We start from the raw sequence: 15,078 nt of genomic DNA on the forward strand, positions 1-15,078 counted from the left end.
AAAAGCACACACAAGCTTGACAGAAATGTAATCTGTCTTGTACCAACATGGAGAGAGTTCTCAAGATCAAGTCTTCTAACTGTGGCTGACCTCAGCCTCATGAGAGAAGCTGACGAAGCGTCTGTAGGATGGAGCTGATAGCTCAGATGTGACCCAACAGGACTAGGGGACACCCAGTTCTGTTCTAGGGGGATTCTGGGATCCAGAGATCACAGGTAACCTCAACAGTCGAGGAGTGTGAGCATCCTTTATTCTGTGTTGAGAGAGAGAGACCCCTGTGAAAGGCAGCCAGGAGTTCTGGGCATGCGCCTCTTTGTAAACTTGCTTCATGTACCTAAGTTTGCCATAGGGTGCTAGTTCTAGAGAAAGAACACTACCCAAGCAAGGAGCTGGTGTCACTCATATCCGGAATGCCAGTGAGTTGGAGTCAGGCTTCCCCTGGTAAAGTCCCCATCCAGGTGGCCTGTCAACACAAACTCAGGCCTCTGAGGGATGCTCTGCCATGCAAGCTCCTTCCAGGTGATGCTAGGAAGCGGTTTTGCTCTCTTCGTGGTGGCTGAGACATGGAGAGTTAACTGAAGAGTCCCCTGGGCTTCTTCCTCTTGGACTTCACCAGCCGAGCTCTATGCATAGGGCCTGAAGCAGCCTGGAGGGAAAGGAAACTCAGTTACTCTGTTCTGAAACAGACCTCTTGGCTCCTGGTTGGTTGAAGCCTTCTTAAAGTGTCTGACATGCTTTAAGATTTATTGTAGGCAGTGCTGTGAGCGTCTAAGTGGGCGTGTCCCTCACAGGCCATCACTGGAAGTCGAGGAAGGTGAAAAGGGAGTTAAGGTCCATCATTCAGCCCGAGTGGCAGGAAAAGCAAGGAGTCTATGGGCAAGCAAGATGCTCTTCGGTTTAGCATCAGCTAATAATCTCTCTCATTCTATCCTATCAAAGTGCTGTCAACTAGGCAGCAACTGCAGGGACCATGGCTGTGAGGTTACTAAGTTATCTCCAGTGCTCAGACGGCCGGCCACCCAGGAAGCTGCTCATGTGTGACTCACCACAGGCTCATATTCAGGCTCTGAGAGGGTGGAAGAGAGGGAGACCGGCTCTTCTGGCTGGTTATCAGTTCCTCGAGGGGAGGTGCTGCTTGATGCCTGAGTCTCTCCTGAAATCAGAAAGATCAACTAAAGGCAGAGAGATGCCCAGTCTCAGAAGAGAAGCATCCACCAAGCATTCAGCGGACAAAGGGCAGAGTTTGCTATTAATATATTAACAGATGGAGGGAGCCAGCTTTTAGCTGACATTGAGTAAACCCTGTTCCTATGAAAACTTCCAAGCCTGCTTTCAGCACGTAGGTTGAGTTTCCTTGACTCACAAGAGGTGGTCAAATCTCTGAACATGTCCTGATTCTCTCAGTCAGGAGACTTAATCTTCCCACTAGTCTCTTGCACCTGGGCCAGTGCTAGTAATGAGAATATTCTATGGTAAGATAAGTGTCCTGCATCTGCACTGGCCACATGGCTACTGAGCACTTGCTAAGTGGCTAAAGTATACAGGAAATTAATTTTAAAATGTATTTAGTTTTTATTCATTGAAATGTAAATAGATCACATGGTTAGAACTACTAATCAGACAGCACAGACTTAAGTGCTGAGCAGACATAGCTGTGACTGGGAACACTCACCAGAGTCTTTATGTGCCTGCCTTGCTTGGATCTGCTGTTTTGTAACTGCCACATACAGACTCTGCAGACTCATGGCAAATGGCTTTCCATCACCAACAGCACACGCCTCTGGCAATTTCTACAGGAAAGAGAACACTGTCATTGGTCTGCCTGGAGATGTAGAGAAAAGAAAGTTGATATCCCACTGACAGGCCTGCCATTAACCACAAACAAATCTGGATGAATTAGTATCATCCAACACAGGGCCTTCATTTGAAAGCCTGCTGCCACTGCCAGCCCAGAGGCTTCCTGCATGCTTTCCTCTGAAAGGCCACGCTGCCATCTCTCTCCGTTTCTGCTTCCTGCGAATTCTCCACGTGTCTCTGCCTCTTTCTTCCTAAGAGATGACCTCTCCCGGGGCTGTTTTGGGACACTATCTTTCTGGGTTGGCAGTCCAGTGCATTCACAGAGCACTTGCCTAGCATCTATCTCTCAGGAACACTACCACATCCAAGACACTATCTGCCCTAAGTGTCCCTGGGCTGTATGCGTTGCCATCTTAACCAAGTTTACTCCTCAACTTCCACAGAAGAATGAAATCCAAGATGGGGAAAGGGACAAAAGGAGCAACAGAGTAAAAAAGAAGAAAAATTTATGATGACGTGATGCTAGTCAGAGCCAGCAGAGCTTGGAGACCCGTCTGCCAGCTTCCATACTGGACTGCAATCCAGCTGTGCTTTAGTGTGCTCCACGTGCTCTTCAGTGGGGTGGTACTTCTCCCAGGGGTGAGAAAAGTTCCTCTTCTACAGAACAATAACATACAGACACATACAGCACACAGATGCTATTTTTGCATTCATTCATTCATTCATTTATGTAGGCATGCACATATACAGACACATATGCAGCAGTCAGCACACACACCATAGTTCTCTCCTCCCATCACGTGGGTTCTGGGGTGGAACTCAGGTCATAAAACTTCACAGCCAGCACCTTTATCTACTGAGCCATCCTAAGGCTCCAAAAGCAGACTTTTGCTATCTGTGGAATTATAATTTCCTGAGAGGGGGTGAGTAGAAAAAAGTTGAATGACTCCTTAAGGAGATGATGATGGAATGAAAGCTGAGGAACTGCTCTCAGCTTTGTGATGGACTGGACAGTGCACACTCATGGCAACACGCTTCGCCTAATTCTCCTTCCAGCTGAACTGAGATGAAAGAATGGCTGAAGACTGAACTAAATACAATAAAAAATGTGACAAGAGTATGGTGTCCCAAATCTAGCTGTACTTCAGGGTCCTGGAATGAGCCCAGAAAGTACTTCACCTGCCCCTAAGCATAGCAACAATGATAGTTCCCAGCCAAATAAGCAGGCCCATGTGAGTAGTCAGGCCAGCTTACATGAGAACCAACCCTAAAATTCTTAGTCCATACATATCTCATGTCAAGGGCACCTCTCCTATGCTATAAAGACTCTTTTCTTTACAATGCTGGGCATCAAACCCAAGGCTTCATACATGCTAGGTGGATGCTCTACCACTAAGCTATATCCTCAGCCTAATACTGTTTCTGAAAACCACTGTGGGGAAAGATTGGAATAGAGAACTCATAAGAAGTAGTGGATTGGGTGCTGGGCCACCAGGATTACAGTTAGTCTCCCTCGAGTAGGGCAGAGGTTGAAGAATCTGTTGACCTAACAGGGGATAATAAACATTCATCTTCCTCTAACCTCACCTCATAAAGACTACCTCAGGCTTGGACTTTCTTTCATTTTATTGCAATATAACTCAGGTTTTAATAAGGCTTGGACTTTCACTGGAAACTACAGACAATGAATCAGGGAGCCTAGAGTCTAAACTTTGCCTCCAGCAGTAATCCCCATGAGTTATCATACCAGCCATCTTCAACTACACTCCCTGAGGAAGGGACTGAAACCAAAGGTAAGCAGTGGGCCCTGGCACCTCTATCCTACTTCTCTTTACTAGGTTCAGCTCTCTACTCCATAGGCCACTTCTTCTAAAAGACAGCCCTCTTCTAGTTGGGCAGCAAGCCCTGGCAGCAGAGAGACCAAAAGCTTTTCTCCTTCAGTGTCTGGGATCTTTCCTCTGAAATGTATGCCTGCTCTAGTCACCCACATATGACTCGGTAGGCACAGCACTGCCTGCATAAGTAGGCTGGGCAGGTGAGTCCAGGCAGTCCATGTCACTGACTCCTACCTTCATATGGAACAAAACAAACTGATTCTCTAGGTTTGGCTTTTATCCAGCACACTTAACTCTGAAATGAAGTACAAGAAGTAAGAAGGGATTCGAGCCACAGCTACTCTGAACCTTAATCCAAGTCTAGAAACCTACCCTTGGTCTTTCCTCTGTTCTCCTTCTCAGAGACTGGCCCCATAGTTGCCAATGGCTATCCCACTCACAGGTCTAGTCTCAGAAAAATACTAGCAGCATCATTTACTAACTGCCTACTTTGTGCACTGCTCTAAGTATTTTAAATATTAACCCATTCCTCCCTCTTCTTCATTACCACTTTCCTGTCACCTAGAATAGCTCCTTGACCGTTAGGGACTCAACAGTTTGTGACTGAATGAACATGGCAGGCACTAGGACACATTTGGCTGAGTAGTCAGTCTCAACTAGTAAGCAGAAAAACAGAGTTAAATTCTAAGCAGTCTGCCTTTAGGAAATAAACATAAAACCACTACATATTTGCTTCTCTGTACAGCAGAATTAGTCAAAATGAAATCTAGCCCTTACCAGGTTCACAATCTACAATCTCTTACATCATAGTTTATCGGTTATCACTAAGGTGACAAGAAAACAGAACAGATAAAAAGAAAGCAACTGAATGTGGGGGTGGGGGGAAGCAACAACTGGTACAGACTGGAGCCCTTAAGGACTCATCCCTGCACATGCTCCCAGAATGGCCAGGGAAGAGAGCTGTATGGCCACCTGAGCTACGGAAGGAACAGCATGAGCTCCCAGGGCAGGACAATGGCAGGGGTGAGGTGGGGCAGCCACAGAGATCAAAGCAAGAATGCTGGAGTGGAACTAAGCAAAGTAAATAGTGTCTCCTGCTGTAAGTATGCCTAGCCAGGAGCACCATGTACCAGCATAGAGCGGGTCACTGACCACAACGGCAGGCAGGGCAAGAAGAGTCAGGTGAGCCTACAGCATGACCATCCATCTGATTAGCCCAGAGACAATTCAAGCCTCACCCCCACCCCCTTGGGGGTGGGTGGGCTGGGATTATAGATAGCAGGCACTATAGGAGGAGGTGCAGCGGGTGGACACCTCAGGCCTGCCCTCCTGAGAACAGATCTGAGTGAAACATTGACCAGCCATCAGTGAAAGCTAACCTCTGAAAACTCACATTTGCATGTGTGTGACAGGCATACACTTACAGTTTTGTTTTGTGTGGCAAGTGATCTGCTGTAACAGAATTATAAGCCAATGGTGACAGGAACCCAGAGAAGACAGGGCTTCCAACTGAGCTTCCTGAAAAAGCCTCAAAAGTGGTGACCTTACACAGTCAGACTCTGAGCACCATGGGAATATGTGTGGCACAAAAGTGTGAACAAGTGGGCTGTGTCATGCAGAGTGCAACGAGAAAGCTAAACACACACCCACTGGATTGCAACCCTAATTCTTTCTGAATTAGGGTCACATCATGGAGATTTCCTTGTGTTTCATAACTGACTTTCTCTACTTGATAGTGCTTGCCAAGGCTTCCTTGGCCCCCAAATAATACTGAAACAATGTGGACTCAGAACTCTTCATTATATTTACTTCACTCCTAGTCCTTCTTCATCATTGACATCAATAGTCACAAGCACTGTATAGCCGCCCATCACCAATGTAGAACCCCCACCTGCCAATGTACAACCCTCCCTTTGCCACTGTATAACCCCTATCACTACTGTAAAACTTCTCATTGCCACTGTACAACCCTCTCCTCACCACTACATAACCCCCATCACCAATGTATAACCCCCATCAGCACCGTATAACCCATCAGCCTCTATATAACCCTCTCATTGGCCACTGTATAGCCCTCTATGAGCCACTGTATAACTCCCATCAGCAACTGTATGACTTTTGCATCAGCCACTATATAACCTTACATTAGCCACTGTATAATCAATCCTTCCATAGCCAACAAACGTTTACCCTCCGATACAATTCACTAGGGCTCTGGTTCCTGCTTACACAATGTAAGAAACTTAGTGAAAACCAAAATGAAAGAACCATAAGATGTCTCTTCCCCACCCCCACCCTCCGGCCGCCCTTGTTATAGCCCATCTTTGCTCCTAGGGCCCAAACTCACCACCTTCTTATGCAGTCTTTGCCACTTGATCAAATCCAAAACACACACCCACAGTGCAGAAATTCAAGGAATCCCAGGGGATTTGTTAGCAAGAACTCAATGCGCACTTTCAACTAGAGGTATGTGGTCTGCTCACTCATTCTTTCTTCTGAGATATTCCAGAAAAGGAAGCTTTAGAATCCCGAGAAAAGCTCACACTGATAGACAGCTCCTCTATGGACTTGTGCTTGTCTGAGGATAGATTTAACAGCTATTTCAAGACCAGGGGAAGCAAGCTAACCAGAACCCTTCAGCATCCTCCTTTGGGTTACTTCTGGCATTTGTCTCAGAGCTAGCATCGTTCCAAGGCCCAGGGACTAACCCTCACCCAGTCACAGCCATCAAGGTCAGACCTCCAACATGAGATTTCCTTAAAGGTAAGAAGTTCTCACCTCCCTCCTGCACTGTGGCAAACTCTGCTTTCTCCCTAGAGTGCCCACAGCTCCATCCTGGGACTCCTGGTGACTCTCTCAATTAGCTTCTCTTAGAGATAAGAAACAGCAGTAGAGTTTTCCTCTAAGGCCTTAACTGCCAAAGGGTTTGCCAAATAAGTAAGTGGGAACAACACAGATGATTTAGGGCGCATCTAAAGAGCCTCCTCAAGTCTACGAAACACCAAGGAGCTCAGGACTGAGCAGGTGCTGCCCTCTGGAGGCTTACACATTAGGGAGAAGACTCTTCCATACTCTTAGGGGCTGGCAAGATGGCTCCGTCGGATAAAGGCCTCCAAGCCTAATGTCCTGAGTTCAATACCCAGGACCTACATGGTAGAAGGAAATAAGCAGCTCCCACAAGTTGTCCTCGGACTTCTACGTGGGTGTGCCATGGTGCAAGTGTGGCATGCTAAGGGCTCTCTCTCTCTCTCTCTCTCTCTCTCTCTCTCTCACACACACACACACACACACACACACAAAGTCATAGTCATGGGATAAGAAAAGAGCCCATGAAATAAAATATCCTAATCAAGGTATTGTAGATGGGACAAGAATGCTATGTACTCTTTCAACTATCTATCTACCTACTATCTATCTATCATTTATCTACCTACCATCTATCTATCTATCTATCTATCTATCTATCTATCTATCTATCTACCTATCTCTGTGCATGGGTGTCAGACTCCCCTAGAGGTGAGTTACAGATAGCTGACTGAACTCAGTTCTCTGGAAGAGCAGAAAGCTCTGTTAAGTGCACAGCCATCTCTCCAGCCCTGTGATATAGTTCTAAACAGAGGTCAAGGACAGTAACACAAAGTTAATTTCAAAAAACTCTAAATGGAAGTGAGAGAGTAATCCATGTGCTTGAGTTATTTTCACAACAGTCTAGTTTGTGTCTACTGCTCATTTTTATTATCATTAGAGCCTTTTTCTCTATTCAACGTCTCAGTATGAATGGTGAATTAGGTGCTCTCGCTGCATGAGAGGACGAGCGTGGCAGGTAAATGGCAGGTTCCTGTGTTTGTCTGAATTGTGATATGATGCAGAGGGTGAAATGCTCCACTTTATGTTCAGAAGAGTAGCCTGCGTGAGGTAGGGAAGACAGGCTGCAAGGTGAGAGTAGTGCAGGCGGTAAGAACCTCCAACAGGCTGGTGTTTTAGTCAGGGTTCCTATTGCTGGGTCAAAACACCATGGCCAAAAAACAAGCTGGAAAGGGTTTATTTGGCTTACACTTCCATCACTGAAGGAAGTCAGTACAGGAACTTAGGCAGGGCTGAAAACTGGAGGCAGAAGCTGATGAAGAAGCCATAGAGGGGTGCTGCTTACTGGCTTGCTTCCCATAGCTTGCTCAGCCTGCTTTCATGTACGATCCAAGACCACAAGTCCAGGATGGCTGCACTCACAATGGTCTGGGCCCTACCTCATTGATCACTAAGAGAAAATGTCTTACAGCTGCTTCTCATGGAGGCATTTCCTCAACTGAGGCTTTTTCTCTGATGATTCTAGCTCATGTCAAGTTGACACAAAATCAGCTGGTACAGGTGGCCAACACACCTTCAAGCTCATATAATGGGTGTTACATGAGAGGAGTCAGGCACAGGGCAGACAGAACAAAAGGAGTGATCTAGAAACCTAAAATGAAACCCCTAAGTCAAAGGGAGGCTGGGGCTGGAGCATAGCTCAGTGGCAGGATGTTTGTCTAACATAGTGAAGCCCCAGGTTTGATCCCCATCAATGTATCAAAAGGACGAGGAGGACAGGAAGAAGAGGAAGAAGAGGAGGAAAAAGAAGAAAACAAACCTGAGCTTCCATTACACCTGATTCATATATTTTATCTTGTTTTGAGGGAAGGGGAAGAAAAGCAGGCCAAGAATGTGAAGACCTATACCACAGAGCTAGTGAGGCGATTAATAAGAGAACAGAGCAGGGAAATGGGTGTTTCCCCTTGAAGAGCACACTGGGGGCACTGCTGTGCCTCAGACTGGCCTCACACCTGTCACATGTATCAGGGACTGTCTTGAAGTTCTGATCCTTTTTCCTCCTGTGTCCCTTTATAGGTATTCACCACCATTTGGAGTCAGCTACCGAGCCTTCTCTTGCCTGGCCCTGTTCCTATGCCAAGCTAACTCAAAGCATGTGCAAAGGATAGTTCATACAGAGAAGCTGGGGGTGCTCTCGTTAACTTACTTTGACTGGCATCCCAAAGCACAGGTTTTCCAAACAATTCAGTGATTCATCAAGACACAGGTGAGGGAGAGAGCCCAGGGTCACTGTCCCCTACACCACACCAGTTCCCTGCTGTGTTAGCAGGTCTGAAAGCCCCTGTTCCCTCACCACAAAAACAAGTGACCAACACCTACCTTAGGAGCACTAGTGCATGGACCTTGGGAGATGATTAATTAATATTGGTGTTTTAGAAGATGTTTTTAAGTTGTGATACATGGAGGAGAGTCTATACCATGGAGTGAGTACATGGTCAAAGCTGGAACTGCAGGAGGTAGAGAGTCCACCTGACCTGGAAACCAAGTGCTCTTAAGTGCTAAGCAATCTTCCTGGCCCTTAGTGCTTGTGAAGGGTACCTGCCCCATATGAGTTATCGTTCCTCATTTCCCCATACCAACTCTTGTTTTAATTGCCTGTATTCTCCCACATCTCAGAACCTGCTCAAGAGGCCAAGGCTTTACCCTCATTCCATCTGACCTTTGCAGGCAGGGAACAGGAACAAAGGAAGTTCAGTTACAACTCTCTGTGAAACACACAAAGCATGGCCTCCCCTAGCATGCCATAGCATTCCTGTAGGAGTGTATGTGACACACACACACACACACACACACACACACACAAAGCATGGCCTCCCCTAGCATGCCATAGCATTCATGTAGGAGTGTATGTGACACACACACACACACACACACACACACACACACAATTTAAATAATTTTTAAAGTATTAACAGAACCCAAGCTACCTAGCAGTGTTTCAACTGGAAATGCCTTTTCATGACTACTGATATTTCTTTCTTCCTTCCTAACAAGGCTAGGAAAGGCTCTGCTACTTCACTTCATAGGGGCATTTGGAGAGCAGAAAAAAATGCACTCCAATCCGTCATCAAGAGGGCTGATGGTCAGATAGTTTGGGGTGGGATTAATCTCTCGACTGCTTGGCCCATGAGAGGTAACATAAGGAAGACAGAGAACCACGCCACAGTGCCGAGGCCCAGGCTTCAGACAACAAGTGCCAACTGTCTCATCCTGCTGCGTCACAGCAGTTCACATGGAGAAACAATTTCTGAGTTTCATGCAAGACCTAACCATGAGAGATTCTCGTTTTGTCCCTCACTGAACAGTCTCATATCAACTGAATATGACCAAAGTACCATATATGAATTATGAAAATGCTACGATGAAACCATTGTTTTATACAAGTAATGGCCAGTCGTGAAAGGAAAAAAAGAAAAAAAGAGTCCTCTATCTGCTGAATGATGAGAAACCGTGGTGACTTGAGGAAAGAACACACAGCGTCCTAAGGGCACACTGTCCTTTAAGGTCCATGTGGGAGATTAACAACACAGCTGACACTGCTCAGTGTTTGGTCTGACTTTGCTTTGTTTGGGTCTGCGCCTGTCACAAGGCCGCCTCTGACCAATGTGCCCTGCCGCTGCTGACCTCCACAGTGAACCTCTCTCACTTAGAGCATCCACACAGGGCTGGGTAGACAGAAAAACAACTGAGCAATCTGGGCACAATCTTGTGTTTAGAGACCTTACAAATTAATTGTGGCTTGGGGATCTTGAAAAGTCTTTAACTTACAGCGTACTTCGCCCCTCTCCCTTTCTTTTACAGCGAGGTGGGAGAATGGAGGCACACTCACAGTGATGTGGAAAATCCATGTGCTCATCCAGTCACTACCCGGTCACTCTCTGAAGCCTCGCTTGAAACCAGGTATTTTAACCTCTGGTTCTCAACCATGCTGGAACTACAACAGAAATTAACACAGGGAAGAGCTCACACAGTTCCAGAGAGACGGTTCAGGTCTAGGGTGTATTCAGACTGAAAAGAAAGGAGGTGAGAAGGAAGACTACACAGGAAAGGTCCAGAAAGAAGGCTGGAACAGTGCTCCAAGACTAAGAATGTTGTAGATTTGCTTTGATTTTTGGAGAAAGCATCGCACTGGGTAGCTAGTCTTGAACTTGCTTGTGATCTTCCTGTGAGTGTCACCACACCTGGCTAACTTTACAATAATGTGATGCTGGGGTCAGGCGGTGGTGGCGCACACCTTTAATCCCAGCACTTGGGAGGCAGAGGTAGGCGGATTTCTGAGTTTGAGGCCAGCCTGGTCTACAAAGTGAGCTCCAGGACAGCCAGGGCTACACAGAGAAACCCTGTCTTAAAGTGATGCTGGAGCACACATGATGCTAAGCACATCCTCCTATTGAGCTTGTGCCCAAATTGCTCAGAGTTGGTTTCCTCTCTAGCCAGCACTGTGTGATGCTCCAAGTGAGAGAAGGGCTCACTGTGGAGGTCAGCGGTGGCAGGGCACAGTGGTCAGCTGTCAAGAATAACTAACTTTTTAAATTAACCCAACAAACCTCCATATTCACCTTACCAACCAGGCACCAGAATCATTCTTTTTTCATATATGAGAAATCAAACAAAGGCCTGCAGGATTAGTTGATTCTCCCAATGCACAGCAGAATGAAAATGTGGAAGATCCAGAGGGGTAGCCTTCAGAACCTTCTCTTGACTCAGTAGGCAGAAGGCCTCACAGCACCACCATGGACGCGTCCATCTCTTCCCAGAGGAGGCTGGCTCCTGTTCTGAGGTCCAGCAGCTACTAGAAAGTAGCTCTATCTCCCTTCTTAAGGCACCAAATGACCCAAGCTGCAGAGAGAAGCAGCAGCAAAATGAGTTCTGGAGGAGGTCAGCTGTGCTTAACCCCTCTGCAGTCTCCCAGGGCACCAGAAAAATCACAAAATGACTGTGCTACAGGGAGACGCTGGGTTCTGAATCGCCTTTAGAAAGAAGCACAGCCTCCCAAGAGTCATTGCAGGAAGGCCCCAAAGAAAAATAATGGCAGAGGGAGTGGAAGTGGGGGTGGGGGTGGGGCAGCTGCTCTTATAAGAGCCCTTTGTGGTAGCTGCCTCTGAAAGGAGGTTTTGCTAGACAAGGTGGAACTTCTCAAGGTGACAAGCAAATGGCACAGACTGAGCTGTGACCCTCCACTCACTCCATAACCAACCCCCTTTCCTTTGGAGGGCCAGAGCCCAAACTGTCCCTGGAGCCCCACCCAGCCCAGCACAAACCCTGGCTTTCTAGTCTGCACAGCAACTAATGAGTGGCAAAGGGGCTCAAGGGACCAGAGTGGTTTCCTGGGGGGATGAGCCTTCTGAGCCCCAGAGTAAGTGCAATCACAACTCTGGCTCCTTTGCTTTGCTCCCCACTCCTTTCTTTGCCCCAAACAAGCAGCTCCTGTCCCTCTGGCTCCAGCTGGCCTCAAAGGGGTCCCCCCACAGGCAGTCTCAACATCAGGTTATCATATCTCTCAAATTCTGTCACCTCAACTTCCCTACCCAAATGGAACTGAAACAATGTGATGGGAAGGAAGAGCCTCACATTTAACAACAAATCAGCAGCAGATGTCACTACTTTCCTAGTTTCATGGAGATGAGAGGACAGTAGTCGGCTGGGCCTGCAGGTGCAAAGGTGAAGTGGAGGACCAGAAGTGTTCTCTGAAAGACCTCTGCACCAGGGAGATTCTCTTTCACCCAAATTACATGCCTGACAGCTGGGAACACAGCCTATGGCAGGTTCAAGGGCTTCCTGCCTTCATCTGCCTGCTGCCTGCCCTCTGGAGGGTGACACACTGTCTTCTCTTTGAGAAATCCTGTTCCACTGAATGATGTACCATTTTCCCAAACACACATATGTGCACATATGCACACACACACACACACACACACACACACACACACACACACACACATTCATCTGGTACTGGAAAATATGCGAAATAACCTAAACTCTCACAACACTAGGACCAGCAAGATGGCTAAGCTAGCAAAAGTACCTTCCCTTGCAAGTCTGACAAGCTGAGTTCAATCCCTGGAATCCACAGTGGACAAAGAGAACTGACTCCAGAAGGCTGTCCTCTGATCTCCACATGTGTGTCCCACCCCCCACAAACATACATCAGTAGTAAAAATTTTAAAAATCTTTAAACTCTCAAATACTGCTTTATGGGAATAAAATGATGTGATCACTTTGGAAAATGATTTGTCTGTGTCTTAGTCCGGGTTTCTATTCCTGCACAAACATCATGACCAAGAAGCAAGTTGGGGAGGAAAGGGTTTATTCAGCTTACACTTCCATACTGCTGTTCATCACCAAAGGAAGTCAGGACTGGAACTCAAGCAGGTCAGGGAGAGGAGCTGATGCAGAAGCCATGGAGGGATGTTCCTTACTGGCTTGCTCCCCCTGGCTTGCTCAGCTTCCTTTCTTATAGAACCCAAGACTACCAGCCCAGGGGTGGTACCACCCACAATGGGCCCTTCCCCCTTGATCACTAACTGAGACAATGCCTTGTAACTGGATCTCATGGAGGCACTTCCTCCAGGGAGACTCCTTTCTCTGTGAGAACTCCAGCTTGTGTCAAGTTGACACAAAACCAGCCAGTACAGTCAGCATCTACTAAATCTAAATATTCACATATTACCTGTGCGCCAACCATCCCAGTTCCCTGTGCTCATCCAAATACAAAGGGGCAGACTATGGTGCAGTCTCACAGTGAAGTAGCATACAGAAATGGAAACCTGCCATATAGACAATAGTAAACTTTGTAAGGTCAGACAAAATGAATGCATTCGAGATTACAGCATTTGGGTAAGATTTTAAAACAGGCAAATTTAATGAGAAGTCAGGACACTGGTTACCTTTCTTTTAGGTAGGAGGTGAGTACTTCTGAGAACTGAAATTTTCTAAATCTTTTAAAACATTTTAGAGGCTATTATTTTTATTTTATATGTATGACTATGTCTGCACTGCATGTGTGCAGTCCCCTCGAGGCACAGAAGAGGGTGTCAGAGCTCCTGAGACTGGAGCTATACATGGTTGTGAACCACCGTGTGGGTGCTGGGAATTGAACCTGGGTCATCTGGAGGAGATGCCAGTGTTCCTAACTGCTGAGCCATCTCTACAGCTCCCAAATGTTTAATTTTTGATTTGGTTGCTGGTTACACAGCTGTACATTTTACAATTCTCCAACTTAGATGCTTATTGGCATTTAAAAAATAAGCATCCTATACTTTAAGTGGGTTTCTTGTTGTTTTGAGACAGGATCCTACTATGTAGACCTGACTGGCCTGGAGCTTTAAATATAGACCAGGCTGGCTTCGAGCTCATGAGGCTACTCCTGTTTCTGCCTCATGAAGACATGTACTGCCACCCAGCCACATCTTACATTTTAATTCAAAATATTTATTAATAAGTGAAAAAAACACCATGAAAACAAATAATTCCCCAAAAAGGTAACAATAGATTACTCTATGACTCAAATGTTGAAAGCTAAAAACATGATCACATGGTAATGTGTACATTTTGGAGGTTGTGGATAAGGATGTGGGTTTTCACTACAGGGTAAACACAAATATTCACCGAAGCATTGTTCGTGATAGCCAAAAAGTGGGGAGGACTCAAACGCCCATCACAGATGAATGAACAAACAAAACTACAGTGTATCTGAGCTGGTGAGAGAGTTCAGTGGGTAAAGGTGTTTACCACATACAAGCTTGGTGACCCGAGGTCAGTCATCAGAGCCCCTATCACACCATTGTGTCCTTGCCTCCCCAACCCCCCAAATCATGTCCATATACATACTTACACACATGCAATAATAATAGTATAATAAAATAAAATGTTAAAGTTTTTTTTAAGTGGCTCCCCAAGCCAGACAACCTAAGTTTGATTTCTGGGACCCACACAGTGGAAAGAGTCAACTGACTCCTGCTTGTTGTCCTCTGGTCTCCACATGCTTGTTATAGCACCCTACAGACATATACAAATAAATAACCATAGCCAAAAACATCCCTCAACTGAGTGTGGTGGCAGATACATTTAACCCAGCACTCAGGAGGCAGAGGTAGACAGATCTGTGAGTTCCAGGCCAACCTGGTCTACACATCAAGTTTCTGGAGACCTAGAGCCACATAGGGAGACCATGTCTCAAACAAAGAAAATAACCCCCAAATATATCATATATCCATAGACTTGTATATTGTTTTTCCATAACAATGCTTGGTTACTTGCTTCAATACATGTTACTTGCTTCAATACATGTACCTTGGAAGCACAATGCTAAATGAAAGAAGCCAAGCGCAAAAGGTTTCACTCATAAGCAATACTCAGAATGGATACATTCCCTGAAACAGAGTAGCTCAGTGACTCCTAGGTGAGGGGAGGGGTGACTAGAGAGTAATGTAATGTAAATGCATGTGGGATTTCTCCAAGGATGATGAGAACAGACATTGGTTACAACTGCACAATCATGTGGCTGTGTTTAAATTACTGAATGCTGTACACTTATTTTTTGAAGTATTTATTTTATGTACATGAATGTTTTCTCTGAATA

General features: G+C 46.1%; 1 protein-coding gene across 1 annotated transcript in view; it reads right to left on the reverse strand.

Annotated features, from left to right (window-relative positions):
• Positions 1-223: 223 nt before the first annotated feature.
• The window catches only part of Nhej1 (non-homologous end joining factor 1), a gene marked incomplete in the record, with an annotated part of 157,881 nt that continues 143,026 nt past the window's right edge, over positions 224-15,078 (reverse strand). Inside the window, 3 exon segments of the mRNA NM_029342.4 lie at positions 224-646; positions 1,047-1,153; positions 1,673-1,790. Of these exon segments, the coding sequence (NP_083618.3) occupies positions 572-646; positions 1,047-1,153; positions 1,673-1,790 (300 nt within the window).

This window comes from Mus musculus, chromosome 1 (assembly GCF_000001635.26).
Source record: "Mus musculus strain C57BL/6J chromosome 1, GRCm38.p6 C57BL/6J".
NCBI classification, from domain to species: Eukaryota; Metazoa; Chordata; class Mammalia; order Rodentia; family Muridae; genus Mus; species Mus musculus.